Genomic DNA, 13,457 nt, shown 5'->3' on the forward strand with positions numbered 1-13,457 from the left:
ATACCACCCCCATGCCATAAATCTATTCAAACAATATATTCCCAACTGGAACATATTTGCAATGCACACTTGCAGAGTTACACAGAAGATAAAAGGCAATACTTATTACTCTCTGCAGCCTTCTATTTCATAGTGAGCCACCAGAATTATGTTTAGCTAATGGTAAGCAGCAAGATAAAACAGGTAAGAAATTTCATTCAAGGATTACGGGATTTCAGTGTGACACTGACAGAGAAATCCGATTAATTTTAAAAATAGACAGATTAGGGTTTTATAACATAACCTTTTCAGCAACAGTTTCTAAAAGGCCAGTTCCTATAGACACACCTCACCCCAAAGAGTATTAGCACTAGTGTCATGTTTATTAAGCCTTTCAGTTAAATGGGTATCAAATATTAAAATAAAAATATTAGGGCTCTCAAAATACACGATTCCACACTGGGGACTGTTTTTATCCATAATGGAGAATAGCTGTGCTTCCTTACTAGTAGCAGATCAACAGAACAGGCACATTCAGCAGAACCACATTTACATGTTGAAACAATATCCACACAGATCACTTGGATTGTTCTCATAACATATACGCTGGCTACAGGCATTGTACATTTCGTGAGCACCTACACCTTACAAGCATACCCCAACTGTGTTAAAAGCAATTCTATGACCTAATAGGAGAAAGGAAGACTCACCGGTTCCGTTCCTTCCTTTGCTTGATTAGTTGAATCAGTTCTTTGTCAAGGTATTCTTCTTCTGCCTCTTCTTTCTCTTCCTCTTTCCTGTCATGGGCATCAACATTGTCTTTGTGCAGCTGGCTGGAGATGTGCTTGGCATATGCTGACAAACCCACCAGGGTCACCCTGCACACCTGGCATTCATGGTTACTGTCCCTAGGAAGAGAGGCAGAGGGTGGACTTTCAGTTCTGCCAACAGGCATGGCACGGCACGTATCTCTGGTCTTACTTTGTTTCCTCTGAATGTGCCCAAGTTCAAGGCAACTAGTTTTGCTCAGTATATTTAACTTACTTGAATTCTCTGGGGTTTTTTCTTTCAAGGTCTAGTTTCTTGATGGTCAGTTTTGAAGATTTTTTTTCCAACAATCAAGAGGTAAACGACTTGGTAATAAAGCTGTGTTAACTGAGAGAAGGAATTCTTCTTGAATTGTTGTACTCAAAATCTTATCAGAGGAAACATAGTGAGCACGGAGGCAGAGTGGAAGGCTTACAGAGCTAGCGGGAGCTGCTCTGAAGCCCATCCATGGTGCCAGCTGCACTGGGGAAGCCTGGTGACAGCTTCTACATTTAATCCTTGCCTTGAGCCTTCCCCCAGTGAAATTTAGAAGAGGGAGGACGCAGTACATGCATACAGCCAATCCTGATACAACATAATCTAAACTGGGACAGTTGAGACTGCTGCCTGGAATGCAAAGACTCCACAGCACAGCGAGTGATGGAAGGGTGTCTTCAGTTCACTGTACTTTATTTGGTTCAAGTGTGCATGAGGTCTGCTTTCTACTTTAGAGGACTTGATCTTAAAAAATACAGAAATTATTTCAGCTGGAGGAAGTTGACAGCTGTGTCAGACAAATGGCTTTACTCATGTTTCTGTGAATACTGGATTAAGGTTACAACATTTTTTTACCTCCCCCCTCCCCAAGAAATTCAGATTTCTAAAAATACCTGATTTCTTTCTCCGGACAAAACCTTTCAATACTCCACTATTAAGGAAATATGTTGTTAATAATAAACCTAAACAAGGAAAGTATGTGCACCAGTTAAAAAAAAGTCAGAAAAAAATTAATGAGAGCATAGTCCACTGCAAATAACTCAGCAGGACTAACTTAGGACCCACTGCCTGCCTCCACAATGCTTTCTTCAATTCTGTTTAATTCATAAAAGCAGATCTGCATATCCCTATGGCACACTTGAGACCAAAGTCTTGTAACAGTTGCATTATAATACCAACACACAGTTCATGACTGGGGGTCAAAAAATCAGATCCATACAAAAAAAAAAAAAGAAATCTGAAGTCTTTTTTTTGAGCAAAGTTAAAAATAAAATAAGAAAAAAAATAATCTAAAGATGCACCTTCACTCAAGATATTGAGCAAACATCCTTATTGGAGTTGTTAATGGCATGTCAGCAGCTACGTCTTATTTATCCTGGAAATTTGTGGGTTTCCTGCTAACATAGTTGAGCTATTTAACCAATGCTGTCATTCAGGCACAGTTAGAGTGGATTTTATTTTAAATAGACTAATTATTAGAAATTATTTTTTTACATTTATTTTGTATGTTGCAGCCTAACTAATTCCAGATTAAGTATTTGGATAAATTTTTACTAAAGTCAGAAGCCTACAATTTAGTTTGTATTTTCCAGAGGGTGTACTTCATTTTGCACTTCACACTCACTAATAAATATGCAAGTTAACCCAATAAAGATAAGCAAATACAATCAGTAAATGTTACTAATGCCACTGGAAGAATCCTCTCCATGTTCATAAATGCCACATCTATGCATTGCTAATAAGACTTGTTTTTTACTTAGGACATCACACAAGGCAAACTGCAAATAGAAAGCTGGTTTCTTGCTGAAAAAGGTGTTCTTTTTACATAACATTCCACTTCAAACATAAGGAAACTTCAATGAGAAACAGTGGTACTAATTAGGTTTTAGAAATCAATCCAAATCCTCCCTATGACTCATGTTTCAATTCTTTCATAAAACCATCATCCTCATTTATAGACTAACTGAATAAATGCAAGGTTTTACTTACTTTGGAGAAAGCCAGTGAGTTAGCAGCTAGCCTAAGGACAAAGAACTTCTTTCTATCACTTATAACTTGCAAGTTCCTAATTACAAAGCTGTCGCTCTTGGACTAACTGACCATCTGGAAAGAAAAGACTTCTCTGTCCTGTTCTTAATCTCTATGAATCCGACGAATAAAACCACTATTTTTTTCTATAAGAAAAACTGCTTTAATTTAACATGAATTGGTTAGTGGTTCAGCTAGTTGCACTTCAGGGAATTTAGATCTCCTTCAGTTCTTTCCTTCACCTATCCCCATTAGTATCAGCCAGAACTGAGCACACCCCATGACACACACTGATCATGTCTATGCATTTCCCTATCACACAGGAACTCAAATCACAGTTGCTCAACAAGAAGGCCAAAAGCAGTTTGAAATAAACATAACAAAAGTATTCTCAGTATGAACACATTCAAGAGCTTTATTTACTGGATGTGTGTGTGCGCTTCAGATGGCAGACTCAATATGCCTCATACAAGATTATTATTTCATTTCAATTTAAAAACAAAAAACAAACCAAAAAGCAAAACAAAACCACTAAAGCTCGGTACTTGACAACCAATTCTCCCTATGTATCACATGGAATAAGACTTCAAGAAGAGAAGAGTCTTACAATGTTTCAGAAAATTATTCTAGCTCTTGAGATTACTAAATTAACTTTAAAAGGAGGAAACTGTGAACCAATGTATGCATTTCCTTTACCTCTTCCCTACAGAAAATCTAAAAAGTGATGATGCTAAACTTGAAGGTAATAAGATGCTGATACTACACATTTTAACAGTATTATCCTCTGTTACACAATTCAACCACACTCACAAGGCTGTTGCTTGTGCTTCACATTTTCCACTTGAGAGTACCATTTGCTTTACAAGGCTGCAAGGCTCTGAAAAGACTTCTACTCATCTTAAATGAGAGGAAGAAGGAGAGGCACAGGGGAAGAGAACAAGGCTGCTTCTGCACAGTGAAAAATGAAGTTCATCATTCATTTTGAGAACAAACATCTTCCATGCATTCTTCTAAAAGTAATGAAGACAGTTACCTTTGTAACAGAAAATGAAATGATGATGAAACAAATTTAATTTAATTTCAGTCTTATGGAAGTGGAAACCCAAGAACTGTCAGATCACTTAAAAGTCACTGCAGACACATACGTAAACTTGAAATTACTGTGACCTTCAAAAGTCATAAACTAACAAAAATAAACATTAACTTAGAAGGCCAGAAATAAGATGCCAAAATGTGTGAAATTTTAAGAAGACCTCAGAATCACCATCCAAAGAAAGTCCAGAACACAAATGTACTACAAGTTAGCTGACCAGAAGCCCCAAGGCAGGTTTTAGTGCAGAGGACATTCCAGTTTCTGAGCACCCCCTCCCAGCTGTTCAGTAACAGAACATCCTTTTCACACTCAACAGGACAGATACCAAGTAGCATGATGTGCTTGATCCCACTCATAATTTCAGAACGTTCCTAGCTCCCAAGATACCGTTGTACAGGGCAGAGAAAACAAAATTATCTGGGAGTTTTGTTTGTGTTTTGTTTTTCTTTTCTTTTTAAGTAAGTAGCTGAATTCAGAAAAAGAACCCAAGAAATGTAGGGCTGAGCAAGGGATGGCAATGGCAGGACAGGGGGGAGAAAAAAAAAAAAAGAAAAGGGTGGGGAACATGAAGAAGGTATCACTTTTATGTCCTCCATCTTTACTACAAAGCAATTTTTACTGAAAAAAAGAAATAGCTTCCAAAAAGCCGCTTTCATATGTTTTCTCAGTGTGACACAAGAACAACTTTGCTGATCTGGATAACTTGAAGGTTTTCTGAATCCCACTAAAACAAATTTCATTTCAAGAGTGATTATTTTTCTTTCTGATATATTTTAACATTTTGATAGTCCACAAACCCCCGCCTTAAAACAGGTTGGTGATAAAGATTCTAAAGGTGGAAGTTTTTTTCCCCAGTTTACTAACCTGCTGTGAAGCCGCAGACAAATTAATCAAATATTAAATGGAAGCAGAAATTAGACAACAGAGGTTGTTAACAGACAGTTAATATGCACTTCAAGGTAAGCAGTATCTTTTTACTTACTGTCCTGCCATAAGGGTTATATTATTTTACACAGAATTTGAAATGTTAGCAGATGTAAGTGGACATACACATACGCTATGCATTTTCTGGAAGTCTTAACCTAGAAACATTTTAAAGTGCTGATTTAGACAAACTACAGCAATACTTAGTGATTATACACAATAGTAGTATAAAATACTATACAGCTGGCTCAATTAAGGGTATTCATCTGTGGCAGGTACGTAATACAATCTTGTACTCCAAATGCGGACACTTTTCTGCAGCTACTCACATACTTTGCATATAGAGTTACTGAAGAGAAGTAAGTTTCTAACTTCCTCTAGTTTTGAAACGTAGTAAAACAGAACAGTTTCAGCACAACTTAACCACATGGTACGTGGCCATTAGTATCTATCATGGTATAGATCAGAGCCTTAATTTCATTTAGCCTTTCTTTAACAGTTAACTTTTTTAAAAAGGGGCCTGGAGCAGCCCTAACAGCTGCTTGCTTTCACCTTACAGAAAATAGCATAAAAGCTATGTGAACAAAAAGCTAGCGTGTGAACACAAATGGTCTACAGTTTTTCTTCCCTGGATACAAGATAGATGTCCTGACAAAATGGATCTCCCACACCTCTTAAGAGTTTTAAGAGGATCACTTCTTAGTCCTTTAAAAGGCATTAAAATATTTGCCATTTCCACATAAAGTTTGTGCTGCAAGAAGATTAAAAATTAGTCTGTAGATCGAATATTTAAGTGCAGACTATCTGATCTTGCCAGGTACCTCAAAATCCACACATCTGAAAGCATTTTTAAAAGTGCACTCTGGTTACAACCTGATTTCATATTATCAGGATGATACTTAAATACCCCTTAACTCCCTCCTCCTGTTTTCCAAAGGTTGCAAATTAAACCAAGGAAACCAGAAGGAAAACACCATCCACATGGTTAGGTCCCTTAACCAAACAGCGGGACCAGGGTGGCACAGGACAAGGCAGTCACTCAAGCAGATGCAGTCTTTACATACAAAATATCAGTCTTTTCACAGTGGTTTAAAAGATGAACAATTGCTTCTATATCACTGAAAACTTTTTAGAAATGAAACCACCAGTAACTCCGCCAAATGTAGTATTCCAGCCCTTCCAAAAACCAAGCATGAAACTGCCAAGACCTAAAAAACATGTTCTTTATTTCACTGCAGTCCAAGAAATACAAGAGAGCTTTCTTCCACATCATTCTTTGCCTCCTGAGTGGTTGACATTAAGAGAACATGTTAATTCACAGCTTTATCACAAGGCATGCAATTAAGCGATACATAAAAATAAATTGTGCAACTCAGCTTGTATGGGAAAACAGGACATGATTTCTTCCAGAGAGTGACAGACAAAATGCAGAGAGGAAGGATGCAAGATTGTTCTCGTACCTTCCCTTCAGGTTTTCAAGTTCTCTGTGGTGAAGCATGCTTCTCATGTGTTCTTCCATCTCCTTCAACATGGGGGAAAAACAGTAAAATTGGTCAGAACTGAACAAAATGGTGTATCACAGTTGAAAAGCTCACTTTTGAGAGCTCTCCTGCCTTGCAGGAAGGTGTACTCTACTCCTGTAGGGCTGTAGCAGTTGCCATTTCCATTTCTATGACTGTGAAAGCACAGTCACACTCCCAGGAAGTTATATAATGTTACCTTTCCTGAGGAAGGATGCGCAGGAGTCACCAAAATTCAACAGAAGGGGTGCGGAATTCCAAGAGAAAGACAAATAGGAGTGCATGTGGCAAAGTGTATTAGACTGATTTTTGACAAATTACTGTTGATCATTTTTATTAAAAGTCTCATTGATACCACTCTCCAGAATCACACTACTTAAAACAGTTTTCCTGTGCAACCTGAGCAGTCTGTGTTTGTATTATGACATCGCTGTAATTTCATCATCATCACATCCTATTTTACTCTGCTAGATGCACTTCAGAAACTGTGATGTATATAACACCTACAACTTGTTTACAGCAACCTTGATCCATGAAGTGCAGTGCTGTTATAAATAGTTGCTATTGAAAGACAACAGCTGGAAGAGAAACATTCCATGTTTTCCTTCCATACAGAAACAGAGCTCCCAAACGGAATTTAAGAAAATGCGATATGTTAAGAATACTATGATACACAATTTATAGCCAAATGAGTCAGTGCTTTTCACTTTCGTATCTTTATACAACAATATAAAAAACTCACAAGACCTCAACATTTTTAATGTTCAGAATCAAGTATACTGCACAGCTCATTTCAAGAAAGATACTCTAAAGCACATGCAAATATATTACTTGATTTGTGATAGACCTAGTTCAATGTATTCCTGGTAGAGGGAGAAATCCTCCACACTTCACACAATTTTAAAACGAAAGCATTTCTTACACACTTTTCATATTGGTATCTACCAATAGATGTAAGCATGAATTATTTACCTTTTTTGAGTTGTACACAATATGACATAATATGCATTTTCGTTCTTGAACCATGCTTATTACTCTGGAGAGATCTTATCCCACACCTGCAAATAAACATAATTTAAAAAAGAACCAATATTTAGGATTTTTTTCATTAACCTGTTTCAGTAAGGAAAGTAAAAATAAGTTACTATTCATGAAAACACCTGTGTTGAGTTTCTTTAAAAGAATACTCACCTCTTGTGCATAGTCAATATTCTCCAAAAAAAAAAAAAAAAAAAGTAGTTTTGAACAGTCATCTAAAACAGCTATAATAAAAAGTAGCTTTCCCTTTCTTTCATTTTGTTCTTTGTTCTCCAAGACTTCCTTCTACAAGCAAATACAGCTCTGTAGGAATCCTCTTGCTACTGAAATCATATTAACAAAACACTTTTCAACTACCAAGATGAGAGGGAGATAAGGAAATGGGGAAATCAAGCACTGTAAACTCAGATCTTCATTTTGGTACACAGGGCAGCAAAAGTAAGATATTTAAGTTCCTAGGAAAATGAAATTAAGGCTATGCATACATGCAATGAAAGCCAGCACGTCAAGTTAAATGCTATATGTATTTTTGTCACAATATTTAATTCATAAGGAGAACAATTAAATCAGAGAGGTACATAACAGTCTAGGTTATAATACAAGGATAGACATGTCTGCAGAAGTAATAAAGTACAATCTTTGCCCTTTTTTTCTTAAAAGACACTAAAATACAGAATAATTGTGCATTGTAGTAATTTTTTACTGATTGGCAGAGGCAGTTCCTCACCCTCAAGTGGAAAGAAATGTATCTTTTTACTACTAGGACCTTTTATATCCCCAAACAAAACCACAAATCTTTCCAAGCTTTGCCATTAGCCAACTTCAGAGCTAACTTAGCTGATATCATCAAACAACCTACAAGAGCTTTCTTCACAGCTCATCTCCACAACCTACCCTACAAAGTTAATTCTAATTATTTATCATCAACCTTCTGTATCAGGGGCATCAAACCCTCTGAGTCTGATACTGACTTGAAGCTGTGAGCAAAGGGCAAGAACTGGATTTTTACCAAATCCAGATTACCTAAAGAAGCTCTGACATTCAGTGGTACTGTCCAACCGTAAACAACTAAAAATAAGCAAGTAAACCCACACTGACTCTAATTCCAAAATGTAGTTCTCTGACAAACAACTCTTTTCCTCCATGTTCATTAACATACACTCTAGTTTCTGTCTAGCTATCCACCAGTATCAAGGGGAAGGAACTGAGAGTTGCAATAGCCCTTTCACCTTTAAGCAACCGAGAAAGCAGTTTCTTCCCTAAAAAAAAAAAAATAAAAATATCCCTATCATCATACCAAAACAAACACACTTAAAACACAATAGGAGATTCAGTCACCTTCTTATGTTACCTTACCAACACTCCTAGGGTGCCATTCTTGATCTTACTGAAATACCTGATAAGTGTTTAAATATGCATTCTCTAGCTTCATCAAACAGGCACCTGATGTACTCGAATCGTTAGTAACAGCTATTTATTTTGACAAATCGCCCCCAACAAAGGTACAAGATCATTCAGAACTTTGTACCAGCCTAGGTCATACAGAGCATGCATATGAATTCATATGGTATCAGTGATGTACATGCAAAAGCACCTACCTGCCTTCATGGAAGGTCGGCACACAGAAATAGCAACTTCTGGAACAAATTATTTTGAAACCACATATAAAGAGTATAACTTGGGTTTAAACGTATTTCAACCGAGACAGCGGTTCAAGTTAATATATTGAGTAGAGACAAACTGAGGTATTTCAGTCTCATGATTTTCCAGTAAGTTATTAGATGAGTAAGGGAGCACATGACCAACATATTGTTTATACACAGATCAGTGCAGCTGCATCAGATCTAAGAGAATTATTTATGATTATACGCAAGTGATAAGGGTTTGGATGACTACCCAATATAGGAGCTATTTTAATGTGATTAATATGAGGTTGCTCCTGAAAAGCAAGGGTGCTAATCCTTGCACCAATTTCAGATACTTCCTTTTGCATTAAAATATTCTGTGCTCGCTCCACATTCTTCACCAGCATGACTTTGTAGTTTAGAGGAGTAATATCCTACATGTGTTCAAGATTACTCAAGCATTTACAGAATTCATTCTGCACAATGGTGAAACAGCAGCACGGGACTTGGATCAGGAAAAGCAGGCCAGCAAAGTATGGTGACTTGCCAACGCCAGTTTGCATGTAACATTAAAAAGCTTCCACAAGTACAGCTAACATTACACCCGTTTTGGCTAATTAAAGCATACAGTAACTATACATGATTACAGGAAGTTTTAGGCTAACTGCCCAATCAATGGGGCATTACTTATGACAGAGTACTAAAAATACCAGTGGAATTCAAATGCTATTGGATGTCACTACGAAAAGTGAAACTTTCACCTCCACAGACACAAGCCATTAAGAGGCAAGGACTTAGAAGTAGAGAGTCAGTAGATGCTACAGGGACTGGGAGAAGACAGTCTCATGTTTTCTTTCCATTTCACCTCTTGACTTACCGTCTACATAGAGATAAAACACTTCCTATCACCCTTAGCTTTCTCCCAAATCCTGCTATAAAACCCATGGCTCACTTTAATGAAGTACTTTGAAAAACATTATAAATCCAAGGTATACCCTCACTATGCAAGAGCGACAAGAACCAGACAGCTTTTGAGCTATGCAATCCGTGATGGCATTTAATCTCATCATATACCGGTCTGTTCAATCACAAAATTTTCATACTGAGAAACTTCAGGAACAGAGCTTTCTCTACATAAATACAGACATATTTGAATTCTTAACAACAGCAACAAAAAAATCCCATATTTTAAACAGCAGACAACCTTCAGGCTTTTATTGGATTTAACCGTTTGTGCTTTTGAAATCACCAGTTTGCACCATAGCATAGAATACTTAGGGGACATTAATAGGAAAATGAGCTACTCTAAAACACAAGCATACTGCAAGCAAAGATAAGGTTTTACCCCGAAAGCCCACACCATCATATAAGGAGAAACACGTCAAGAGCAAAATGCAAAGCCTTCAAAACAAATGAGACACTACGACAACTATTTTGAGGGAATGTAATCCTCAATGTTCAATGGGTGATTTTTTATTTGTTTGTTTTAAAGGAAGGGATGCATTTTCCAACTGTGTGATACAAGCGCAACTTGCCCATAGCCTGCACCTGCCCAGAGCTTGGAAATACCACAGAGTTTTTAATGAACTTAAGCAAGGCAGCTACAGACACTTTTGGAGAACACTTCTCACGAGTAAAAATAGTCTACAAAGAAAAAAAGTCATTAGACTCCTTCCTGCTACAACATCCATTTGTCCACAGTTATTCAACCTTACCGGATAACATACATTAAAAATGTACGTCAAGGTTAAATCTGCTACAGACCAGTGGCTGAACACTGACTATATAAAGCCACAAGTACCATAGAGTGGGGCAGGCAGCCCAGCATTCCAGCTGCCTAGAAATCCTCAGGAGGCCTCAAAGAGATCAGCAGCACTGGCCTGTCTTAAAGGCCTGCCTGAATGCTGCACGTCCCTACAGACAGCAGTGGAAACTCTACACTTGAGAAGAGCAGCAGTCTAGAAGTTCACTGTGTCAGAATGCTTGGCAGCAAACGATCCTCGGCTCCTCACAGGGATGTGACTCCTTCTGCTTTAGTGACTTCTCTCCTGCAGCAACTGACTGCAGACATCCTAGTTGAGCTGCAAAACACTAATCCAGCTGCCACAAACACGGGAGAGGAGAGCAGAGAGGAAAGAAGCGACTCACCACAAAGTACATTCATAAAATCTTTAGTTGGTCGATGGGAGGAAGTGGTGGACACAAGGTCATTTTGACTCAGAGAAGCCTCTTGCTCAGAAGAATTAGAAATGGAAGCGTATTTAGGCCCTGGGAAGAACTTAAACAACCACTGCTAAGCTAGACCATATGTACTTTCATTATCAGCACAACTAACTTTGCTGATCTGTCATGAAGCCTAGTCTTTTCATAGGAAAACCTGGAGAACTCCACACAGGCCTTTGAAATCTGTATCCAACCACAGAATACGATAACTGGATCTACAAAGCAATATGATTGCTAATCTAACTAATAATAATTTATTAAAGCCTAGTATTAGAGAAATATTTTCTTAAGGAAAAATTTTGTGACTATAAAACCATTTCCCTGTATTACATGCTGCTCCACACATCAAAGCCCTGTAATGCTGTAAGAATGCTGTATAAAACCAAGTCATTAATCATAACAACATAGAGGCCTATGCTCAAATTTCACCAACTTAAGCAGAATTTAGTGGAACAAAGCACCAACATTCAAAGACTATCTTTCCTTCCCGGATTCACTGCCCTAGAGACATCTGAATTCACTATACGTTTCCTTGCTAGACCTTAAGTTTTAACCATTACCTTAACATTACTTCTGGGTATATGTGGGAGGCACTTTAACCTTCCTTCTGAGATGCTGATCTATACAACCTAATCCAATCAACAGACAGAAAAGTAAGGACTTACTACGGTTAAGTGATGATTAACAGCATTATTTTCTAGCACACTATCATGCACTGTATAAACTACTTTGTAGTCACCGGGTTGTGGGTTTTTTTAACATGACAAAGCGATAACTATATTACAGCCCAACAGTTAAAATACTTGCACAAGAAGCAAGACTTTTATGGTAAATTCCTCCCTGCTTTTAAGATTTAAATTCACCCTCTTGACAGGGTACTCTAGACCTCTCAGCACTGAAGCAGCACCACTGCATAGCAAATGTTATAAATGAGCAGCTGAGACTCAACTGTTTTGACACTGAGCCAGGAGGAGATTTCACAGATCAAAGTTCTTTAAGTTCCTGTTAAAAGCTATAAAGTAGACTTCACTAACTAGTCTAGAAAACACCTAGCAGAAACCACCTGTGTGCTATCCCATGAGTACAGCTGGCTTTTTACAATATACAGGAAAGGTATACTGGAGATAGGGAGACTATAGAGAAATACCTTAAACAGACACAGGAACACCCAGCATGAACAGAGAGTTTTTACAGATGTCTATTTTTATTTCAAGTAAATCTAAGAATGGGGTGCAGACCAGAACAATATACACACTTTAAGTCACAATCAAACCGCATCTTTCTAATTCCCTATATATAAGCAATGCTAATGATTTCCTAATATCCAAACTTAAGTTTTCCTCGCTGTAAAGTGAGATGATAACTCCTCATTAGTGTAAGTAAATGCCTTATCACTGTCTAACTTATTATAGCTTTTTACGTACTGGAAGATTCAGGGATATACACTGTCCTAATTGGAACGGAGAGCTGTTCAGCATCATTGCTGTATGCTGTCATTTCACACACCTAAAATCCACACAACTGGAAAGCTTCTGTTTTCCCCTATACTCCCAGTTCATTTTTAGACATACACAAGCTCTTTTTCTTCAGATGTTTTCCTTAAACAACACATTTCCTGAACCTATTAAAATTGCGGTTCCTCTTTCCAAATTGCCCAAAACACTCTAAAAGAAATTGCCAAAACTGGACACAGCACTCCAACTAAGACCCCTATTACCACCCTTCAGAGAAGGGAATTGTCTTTATACCTCTATTACCATTACATAATATGTCTAAAACATAATCGATAATGATTGAGCAGAGTCTTATTAAGAAACAACATAGTGGTACACAAGATGTGGGACAAATAACTGATTTAGGTATTTCCGTGACTTGCAAAAGAATTCACATCAGCTTATTCTGATAACCGTGTGTCACTTAATAAAAGGTCTTCAACAAACAGACCCTTATAAGAATGACAGAAATACAGAAATAAGTGTAAAATTAAGTGGTGGGTAACATTTAGCTGTATCTTTTTCCCTTCCTAGGGTATTTAAGCTCATATTACCCTTCACAGGTATGCATACTCCCATCTTTTTCACTGATGAGAAGTTAAGAACAGGGACTAGGAAGCCATCTTAAGACAATTCTATACATCCTATCTACTGCAGTTCCACAGAAGCAGGTAAAATGACCCAGAGTCCCTAAGAAAGACCTATGTAAACACAAGTGTGTGTAGGAGAG

At 37.6% G+C, this 13,457-nt stretch overlaps 1 protein-coding gene across 3 annotated transcripts in view; it reads right to left on the minus strand.

The window, feature by feature from the left end:
- The window catches only part of ZNF106 (zinc finger protein 106), a 42,883-nt gene that overhangs the window by 27,216 nt on the left and 2,210 nt on the right, over positions 1-13,457 (minus strand). For 2 of the 3 annotated variants that reach the window (XM_037393468.1, XM_037393466.1), the window contains exons 2-4: positions 7,321-7,406; positions 6,289-6,350; positions 690-887 (exon numbers count right to left, since the gene is read on the minus strand). In XM_037393468.1, the coding sequence (XP_037249365.1) occupies positions 690-887; positions 6,289-6,350; positions 7,321-7,374 (314 nt within the window). In that variant the 5' untranslated portion in view covers positions 7,375-7,406. Of the gene's footprint in view, positions 1-689; positions 888-1,023; positions 1,274-6,288; positions 6,351-7,320; positions 7,407-13,457 lie in introns of those variants that run through there. The other variant, XM_037393469.1, reaches the window with a different exon arrangement.

This window comes from Falco rusticolus, chromosome 7 (assembly GCF_015220075.1).
Source record: "Falco rusticolus isolate bFalRus1 chromosome 7, bFalRus1.pri, whole genome shotgun sequence".
Lineage (NCBI taxonomy): Eukaryota > Metazoa > Chordata > Aves > Falconiformes > Falconidae > Falco > Falco rusticolus.